At 40.4% G+C, this 9,729-nt stretch overlaps 1 protein-coding gene across 4 annotated transcripts; it reads left to right on the top strand.

Moving 5' to 3' along the window:
* Nucleotides 1-272: 272 nt before the first annotated feature.
* Nucleotides 273-9,174, top strand: LOC112430070 (interleukin-1 receptor type 2). 4 transcript variants are annotated; one of them, XM_076874781.1, is made up of 10 exons: nucleotides 545-622; nucleotides 1,361-1,581; nucleotides 2,853-2,930; nucleotides 3,310-3,562; nucleotides 4,080-4,272; nucleotides 4,679-4,847; nucleotides 6,507-6,569; nucleotides 6,748-6,880; nucleotides 6,984-7,138; nucleotides 8,085-9,174. In XM_076874781.1, the coding sequence occupies exons 2-10, from the start codon at nucleotides 1,572-1,574 to the stop codon at nucleotides 8,114-8,116; spliced, it is 1,086 nt and encodes a 361-aa protein (XP_076730896.1). In that variant the 5' UTR covers nucleotides 545-622; nucleotides 1,361-1,571; the 3' UTR covers nucleotides 8,117-9,174. The 4 variants fall into 4 exon arrangements, with proteins under 4 accessions (XP_024661241.2, XP_076730896.1, XP_076730895.1 ...); XM_076874780.1 differs by having other exon boundaries at nucleotides 552-622; nucleotides 1,331-1,581; XM_024805473.2 differs by lacking the exon at nucleotides 1,361-1,581 and having other exon boundaries at nucleotides 273-622.
* Nucleotides 9,175-9,729: the final 555 nt, after the last annotated feature.

Here is a 9,729-nt window from a genome sequence, read left to right on the forward strand (position 1 = left end):
GACTGACTGCAGCCATACCACCCTGAGCATGCCCGATCTCACAAGCTAAGCAGGGTTGGGCTTGGTTAGTAGTTGAATGAGAGACCACCTGGGAATACCAGGCGCTGTGGCTCAGGTGGTAGAGCCGATCACCTACTAATTGGAAGGTTGGTGGTTCGATTCCTGGTTTCCCCTGCATGCCAAATATCCTTGGGCAAGATACTAACCCCAAATTGCTCTCCGATGCATCCATCGGTAGGGATGGGTATCGAAAACCGGTTCCCACTGTTTCAATTCCTTGGAATCGTTTGCCATTTTTGCAAACGATTCCCTTATCGATTCCAGTCGCCCCGAATGACGTCACCACGTTGCGGAGCGTCATTTACCTGGCAGGAAACATGGCGCCTAAGCGGCTCAAACGCTCAAAAGTTTGATTATACTTTATGAGAACCGATGACAACAGGGCAACTTGCAAAGTAGATATTTCATTTAAGGGAGGAAACACTACGAATATGCAAAAGCATTTGCTCACAAAACACGCGATGACCTTAAATGAATGTCGTGTTTTTAATTCCACTCCGGACTCGTGACTCTCCCAGCAGCAGCGGTAACGTTTGCACGCCCTCTTCCGTTAATGCGGCAGGTAAATAATCAACTAACAGTGCATATTATGTTAGCGCGATCTGCCTTATTACAAGACCTGCCATTACTGTACATGTAGGTGACCATGATGAGAGAGACAGAGTCTGTGTCATGGTCCTGGGTCGTGCGACCCAGTGTTTTGTGTTTAGTCTGTTTTGATGTTTATTGATTGTTTAGGTTCATTTAGTTATTCCAGCTCATTTGTAATTATATTACCCTTGTATATAGCCTCCCTTGCCCTTCATGTGTTTATGTCCGTGTGTCTTGTGTTGTCAAGTTCATGCTGTCGCTTCTGTCATCTTCCCCTGTACTGAGTCTCCCTGGTTCGTGCGTCTATCTGTCATGAGTCATGTCTGCATGGTTATGTTTAGTTCATGTCATGTCTAATCTCCATGTTTCCTGTTTTACTTTGAAAGTCTGTATTGAATGTCAGTGTATTCAGTTTCACTCCTCCTGTTGTTAAGTTCATGTATATCAGCTGCGTTCCCATGTGTGGCCACTTCCCCTGATCATCCCTCATGTGTATTTAGTCTCTGTGTTTCTTACAGTCTGTGTCGCGTCGTCTGTGTTCCCACCCTCCATGTTTCCATGCCCGGTCTGTTGTATTCTAAGTCATAGCCTTACCTTAGTTCATTTCCAGTTTAGGTTTCTGTTTTAGTTATTGCTTTTGTGCTGCCCTTATTCTTGTTTGTTTCTCTTGCGTTACCAGCCACAATAAAAGGCTCGCTTTTGTTTAAAGTTCACTCCCGTCTGCTCACTTGTGTTCGCACCTGGGTCCACCACACACACCACCGCACGGTCTGTCACAGCGCACCGTGACAGTCTGGCTCAGATGCTGGCAGTTCTCGCTGCAGTCTGCCGGCAGCGTCTCCTTTCAGGCAGGATAGACGAATGTCACAGAGCAGTGACTCAGTTTGTGGTCAAAGGCTTGCACCCGTTTGCCACAGCAGATGATTTTTGGTAAGTGAATGTGTTTAATTGTAGGCAGGGACATTACTGGATATTCTTGTGTAATTGCCACAGAACAATTTATGTTATACTTTGTTATTGCTACAGAAGAATATTTATTTTATTATTTTACATTTACAATTTTTTTTCCTGGGGACCCTGTGACACCCCATTGAAGAGCCGTAGGCTGGATCTCTGAAGCTCTCACTGTTGGGTTTGTAAGGCCATGTTACTCTTAAGTTTCTATCTTGTTCAAAGAGAAGATATAAAACAAAGTTCTAAGCTAATCGACCTTAGTGTTCTCCTTTTTAAAAAAAAAAAAAAAAGAATCGATAAGAGAATCGATAAAGAATCGAATCGTTAAACAGAATCGAAAATGGAATCGGAATCGTTAAAATCTTATCAATACCCATCCCTATCCATCGGAGTGTGAATGTTAGTTATAAAGCACTAAGAAAAATGTGCTTGAGAATGGGTGAATGCACAAGTTGTGTAAAGTGCTTTAAGTGCTCAGATGAGTAGAAAAACGCTATATAAGAACCAGTCCATTTACCATAATTGGAAGGTTGGTGGTTCGATCCTTGGCTTCCCTAGTTTGCATGCCAAATATTCTTAGGCAAGATAATAACCCCAAGTTGCACTCCGATGCATTCATTGGAGTGTGAATGTTTATTAGTTTCCACTTGAGTTTAGAAGTGCTTCTATGAATGGGTGAATGAGGCATGTTGTATACAGTGCTTTGAGTACTGCGGGAGCGTAGAAAAGCGCTATATAAGAATCAGTCCATTTACCATGATAATTGTTTGGTTGGAGACTTTGTATTTTCCAGTTTACACTTGAAACTTTCTCTCTGGGCTGCACTGCAGTTGAGGAAACTTTGCATTGTTAGTTTCAGTCTACTTTTCTTTACAAGACAGTTTCCTTCTTCCAGCAACGCCTAAAATTGCAAAGTTCTGTTTCCACTCAAAGAGCATTATGTAGCATTTGAGGTTTATATAAACAACTCCTCAAACGCAACAACACAAGTCACTCATGAGGAATGAGGAGGGAGGAAGCTAGATCGTGAGAGAAAGAGAAAGGGAGAAGCAAGCAGAGGAAAAATCTGAGGCAGAGTAAAGTCGTTAATTTCTGCTGATCATTGATGGGTTTTAAAGGCTCTGGTAAGTTGTTGCTTTCACTGCATAAAATTTTCCAGTTGTTGCCTGACTGCTATTTTATGATGTTTATATACTTTCTAGCATGAATGCTGTGTTGTAAATGTTGTGTATCTGTGTGTTTTTCAGCCATGGACTTAAGTCTAGTTCTGGTAAGCTTTGTGTTTTTCTTCGGGCTGTGTGGAATATGTAGAGGATCTGAAGAGGGTGAGTAACACTATTTTACACACACACACACACACACACACTGAACACATTAACAAATTTTTAAATGTTTCTGTAAATTTATCATATGTCATGTTTTTGCCAAGCTGCAGTTTGAGCCACTAGCATGATCTGAAGTATTTTATTGCCCTCTTGTGGCCAGGGATAGAATTACAACAACACTGATTTTTAACTCTGCTTGGGAAAGTTCAAGTAAAAACACATGGAGCAGGAAATATGTCACATCTCAGTTCAGTTCAGTTCAATTCAATTAATTTCAAACAAATAACAACATTATATTTGACTTTGAAATGTTTGATTTCTCAGCAATAAAAGGTTAAATAACTATTTTCTCTATTCCACACTTACATGTATGTTGCAGAGAACTGTACTGACTACAAACTCCAGTTTGAGAGGGTTTTCTCTGTTCCTGGAGATGTGGCTATGCTGAGAAGCACACTGGTGTCCTCAGACGTCTTTGATTTCAAAACTGTCCCGTACAACATCACGTGGTACAACTCGGTGTCAGGCCAAGAAATCAGCAGTCAGACTGGTCACATCCTGGTGCACGAGGAGACTCTGTGGATTCTCAATGTAACCATGAATGACAGTGGGGATTATGTGACCATACTGAGGTAGGAAGCACTAGTAGAAGTAGAAATATTAGAAATGAGTAGAACACAGTATTAATTTACACCTTACACAACTCATCGAACTGCCTCCATGATCTATCAGTAATCACAGTGAACACAGAGTGGTTTATGGCTTTTACTGTATTGGAAATTATAATAGGAGAATGACGAAACCGCCCACATCTCAGTACTTTCAAACACTTTTATTCCGATTGCCGTTCACACACGGGCTGCAGCTTTGCAGCTTGCAGCCACACACTCCAACAACAACAACCGGATTCCGCTCAGGTGCGTCCGCCTCCCGTGCAGCGGCACTGCTGCAATATTATCTATCCCCAACACAGAATTAGATTTAGATTTTCAAAATCTAAGATCAAGATCCCTTACAATTCCAACAAATTTAATATTAATATTGTTTGATTTTTGACTGTGGAGAAGGTCAAACAATGACCGTCACTGCCAGGGCGAGTGTGCCCAATTATCTATTCATTTATAATATTTCTGCTTAATTTCCCAACAGGACTCCTTCCCACTGCTACAGGGAGGCCAGCCGACTGGTGGTGGATGAAAGACCTACAGGAGAATGTGGAAGGCCGAGGAAAGCTTATCAGCAACTTACAAAAGGAGTCACTGACAATCTGAACTGCCCTCTGAAGAATGAAATGAATAAGCTGAACAGCTACAACATCTCTTCCTCCATCAAGTGGTACAGAGTGAGTTCTCCAGAATTGTTGTTGAGTGCTGCATGAAACCTAATGGTTTTAATGGAGAGACTGCACAGTAGCTGCAGCCTCAACTATTTACTACCACTATTCCAACTTCTATCAATACCAGGAATGTATTGAAACTCTGGGGAGATACGAGTGTTTAAAAATTGCAATTTGACTGACAGCAGATCCCAGTCTCGGTGTGTTTGTGTGCGTGCCCTTTAATTTTGTGGAAGGGAAACAAACAGTTTAATAATATTAAAAATCATGGAACTCTTTAAATGTCTATCTGAACAGATTAGGAGCATCAAAACTATCCCAGTGGCTGTAAACTGTTCTCCAATTTAAATAGTTAACATTTTTCTTCATGCATTGTTAATTTGAAAAAAGACTTGTGCGTTTCTCCCTCTAGGGTTGTGACCCCATAGAGGACGGAACAGGCAGCTATGAGTACTGGGGCACCAGACTGAAAATTACCAGTGTGGACCTTCAACACAAAGGCACCTATACCTGTACTCTGACATTCACCCTGGGTGGCATCAAAGGATCTGTGTCAGAGACTATTAGCGCAGAGGTCAAAGGTGAGATTGTAGATTAAGAGAAACACTGAAATGAAGTGAGGGGGCTATGAAGTGGATGAAGTGTGGAAGGGCAGTTGGTCCAGATGACATACTTTTGTATGCTAGGAGAGGAACTTTGGCTCTGAATGACGTAGTCAGGAATGGTGAAGAAGTATGTGAGGGAGGCCATGTATGAGGACAACGAGACAGTGGTGCGGGGCGCATTCGAAGTGATAGAAGGTGTTTAAGGTGGGGGTGGGACCAGGGATTGACCATGCTGTTTGCGATAGTGATGGACAGGCTGAAGATGAGGTCAGACAGGATTATGATGATGTGAATTATGATGTTTGCAGACCTGTAGTGAGAGCAGGGAGCAGGTGGAAGACAACCTAGAGCAATGGAAGTATTGACTGGAGGGAAGATAATGATAATGGCGGTTTGGAGATGGTGGCAATGATAAAGAGACAGGAGGCCGAGCTGGGGGATTTGAAGATCTATATAGGTTTATACTGGGTGTGACAAAAATGATTAAGATTAGCATTGAACATATCAGAGAGGCGGCTAATGTTAACAGTTTGGAGATAAATGTAAAGAGGAAAGGCTGGGATGGTTTGGACGCATGCAGAGGAGGGAAAGGGGCTATGTTAGACATATAATGCTGAGGATGAGCATCCAGGCAGGAGGAAAAGAGGTAGAACACAGAGAAGATTCATGGATGTAGTGAAGGAGGGCATGTGGAGGGTGGGTGTGACAGAAAGGGGCAATAGGGATAGGGCGAGATAGAGGCAGATGATCTGCTGTGGCGCCCCATGAAGGGAGCAGCTGAAAAAAGAGGAAGAAGACAGTGATTTTTTTTGTCCATATGTAAAGATGAATTATAAAATAACAGTGATGATACAATAAGTAACTGTATAGATGTGCACAATGCTCTTCAGTCATAAAGCTGGTATTTCCGAGCACTCAACTTGGTTTTCATTTACTTGGGTTTGACTGTGTCATAATTATCCCCCGCTAAGCCTCATGTAGCTTATAGGTTAGCACCTAGATACCTCAAATTATGATTCACAGATTCACTTAGTGAAAATTGTTATGTTATATCTTGAACAAGCATGTGGCACAAGACGGGGAAATGCAAAACAAAAACTGTTTGCGCCTTGGGCTACACAAGATAAAGACCTCGTCAGGAGCCCCCACACAGCTGAGAAGGGCAGCTGTGTCTTTGTTCTGTTATTCAAGCAAGGTTTATGTTTGACTGCTAACTGACCGTGATATCCACTTCAGTTAGTCAGGCATATACAGTAACGCCCTCAAACACAAACAAAACAGAACAGAACAGCTCCCAAACACTTGCAAGCGAGCTGAGGTATCGTGACTTCTATACTGAGCACAGTTGAAAGGACAGAATCACGGTTGCCCAACACATCCCAGCCCAAAGGCCTCAAAGACTATCTTGACACTACTGTACGTTGACAAAAATCCGGTGAAAAAAGCATAATCGCTTCATTTTAACAATAAAAATAATAACAGAAAAAGAAACATCAGTTGTGTTAGTAATAATGGTTTCTTAGGTTTGCTTACTGTAAAACTGCGAAAGAGAAATATGATTCAATTTCCATTATATCTTTGTGATTATTCAACCTCTACTGTAAGCTACACAGTATTTGATGTTCTCTGTTTCAGGGGATTACTCTTTGGTTCCACAAGTGCATGAACCCTCCAATGATGTAATCAAAGCACAGAGCGGTAAGTCCTCTAAGATCTTCTGAGAAATGTGGTGTTCTGTTGATTTCATATTTATGTATCTCAGGCTTCATTTAGGCCAACATATTGGGTTGAAAGTCACAGACTTCTGCAGGGAGAGTAAATGCTAAATATACAGTTTCATGTTTATACTGAGTCACTGTTTTGCGCATGTTTTCAGGGTACAACTTCAGTAAAAGGTGCCTGGTGTTTGTGCCGGGTGTTGGGAAGCCTATCGTTGATATTTATTGGTTGGACAAAGATGGATTCTTTGAGACTAACACCTCTCACCGTGTACACATGTTAGAACAGCGGTCAGTACCTTAAATCTCCATCAATTTGTTTTATTTGCTTACTTTTGAGAACGTTGAGACTTTTGGGAATTTTAGGACGATCTCATCTCATTGTCTTCAACAGTTTGCTGCCCCAAGATGGCTCCAGTAAAGGTGCGTGGTTAGAGACCTGGCTGATATTTTCTGAGCTGAAGGAGGAGGACTTCAACATAAACTACACCTGCCATGCGTACAGTGACAGGGGCTTTCCTGAAAGATATTTCAGTCTGCAACCAGCAGGTAAAAACATATCTCACCTAATGTTGCTTACTAACCTTGAGGACTAGTGTATGTTCTCCCAATCAGTTAATCAAGTAATCTTTTCTCTAAAATATGAAAAAGAAAGAAGTCAAACTGACTGGTCAGTAGGTGGTGATTTCTCTTATACCAAACAGAGCTTCAGAGCAGCTTAGGACTGCAGTGCAAGTTACCATGGCGATGTACTCCAGTAAGAAGCGAACCTTCGTAACAGTGAAAAACCTGGATTTGAGCTTAGTGAAGTTACCTCACTAAACTCAAACCATGCTTTGTGTAACAGTCCTCAAAGTGTGAACGAGCACAATGTAAAAAAACTTTTTGAATAACATCCAGTCAGTGAAAAAATTATTAACATTTAATCCACCAAAGCATTTCTATTAACTTCTTTTATTCATGTTGACTAGTTTTATATTATTTCACATGGGATAACTTTATTACCATGACAACAGATGTTCAAGGTAAATAAACTCCCAGTCAGACTAATCACAGGTCTCAGCACAACGAACTTTTAACTACAAAATATTAAAGAAGTCTATATCCAAAACATTATCTGTAGAAGATATTTATAAACTGTTACAAAGAGTTATGATTATTGTTTAAGCTTTTTATTTATTTAGTTTATTTCATCACTGCAGTCGGCACGCTTTGAAAGGACCAACCTGAATTGGACTGCAAGTCTTTGTTCAAAGTGATAATAAGACAGGAAAAATGTTAGCATAATTTAAACATCTATTTAATATCAATAATTACACCAGATGCAACATTTTCATTAAGGGAATTGTGCCAGCTTTGAATGATGATCTTTTTTATGAAACTGAAAAATAAAATAAACTAAAGGGAAAACTGTTGTAAAGTAAATCAAATGTTACATTTTTAAGGTTCACTCGCTTTTTTGACATTTAATTCTCTTGGTTGTTCATCTCCCCAGATTCAAACATCACCGTTGTAACTGGTGCCTGACTGTAACGCACAGTAACCAAACTGATGCATCAGCAAAGTACTCCATCTTTATCAGGTTTGCCTGTAAAATCCACTTATAATGGCTGCTAATCAGCAAATGAATAATTTTGTTAATTATTGAGGTTGTAGTTTGCAGTGGGGATTTACTGGAATGAATTAACCAAATATAAACAATGTTTTCTTTGTAACGTGGGAAAAATGTAATAGAGCTGTTGTGTTGTACTGCACAAGATATTACTACTGCAATCAGTGTCCACTGTGTGTGTGTGTGTGTGTGTGTGTGTGTGTGTGTGTGTATATATATATATATATATATATATATATATATATATATATGCAATAAATATTCTGAGCATGTTGTTCAGTAGACGAGTGTTGTGTTAATTTACAAACCTTTATATCTACACATTTAAACGGCAAACCTAGCTATCCTAAAAGAAAGTGGTTTGAGAAAATCTTCAAGGTGACCTGAATGTTTGACTTAGTGCAATGTACCAGTCATGATGTTTTGTTGCTATAAGTTAAGGTTTTCATAGGTGGTAGTGAGACAATCTTTCTTATATGTGTAGTCACACCTGAAAAGGAATTGATATTACAGGGCCATCGTTACATGTGTTATGAAAATTATCACTGAACACTTGGACATTTGCTGGGTTAATGAAGTCCACTGAGCAGGTTGGGGAGGAGAGGATGTTGTCTAAGCTAACATCCATCATGGACAGCCCCTCCCACCCCCTGCATGAGACTGTACGAGCACTGAGCAGCTCGTTCGACAGTAGACGTTTACACCCACGGTGTAGGAAGGAGCGCTACCAACAGGTCATTCTTACCAACAGCTGTCAGACTCTGTAACACAGTTTAACAATTTTTTGGTTATCTTACTCATCAGCTTGTTTGTTCACTGTACATGCATACGAACTTCAGTTGCTTATGTGTATAGGACCACTTTGTGTCTTGCATTTATATTTTATATCCCTCTTGCTATAAGATCTGTGTAACCACCAAATTTTCTTATTTGTGGGATAATAAAGGTTTATTCTATTCTATTACCAAGGTGAGCTGACTCTGATGTAATATCTGTCCTGCTGTCCACATCATCCTCCACATGAGAGACCCTGCAAACCCGTCATCGTTCGGCAGGATGTGACACAGAGCAGTGGGCAAACAGACCCAAACATTTCACAGGAAAAGGTTTTCGAGTGGGATCTACGGAAACTTGTTTTCACCATTTTAAAAAAAATTCCAACCATAATATTTGGGGTTATTAGCTCACAATTCCTTGTTAGGTGTCTCACAATTTTTACTTAACCCCTAAGTTTTAGCTAGTAAATTGAAATTTTGAAGTCCCTAATTTGACATTTTGATGCCTAGTATTTTTTCATTGGCAGAAAAAGGCTTCCATAACGAGCCCTTGTGTACAGTGCAGGCAGTGTCCCTATTCCACAAATGTAAGAGTGCCTCATTTTCTACAGTGTGAATTTCCAGAGAATAAATGTGATTCATCTGCAGAGCACAAGCAGTTTTAAACAGTTCTGTGGTTCTGAGTACCACAGAGGCCTATAAAAACAAGGCCATGGAAACAGTCACCTAATTTTAAAACCACATCCTTGTTT

The sequence above is a fragment of the Maylandia zebra genome, linkage group LG16 (assembly GCF_041146795.1).
Source record: "Maylandia zebra isolate NMK-2024a linkage group LG16, Mzebra_GT3a, whole genome shotgun sequence".
NCBI lineage: Eukaryota > Metazoa > Chordata > Actinopteri > Cichliformes > Cichlidae > Maylandia > Maylandia zebra.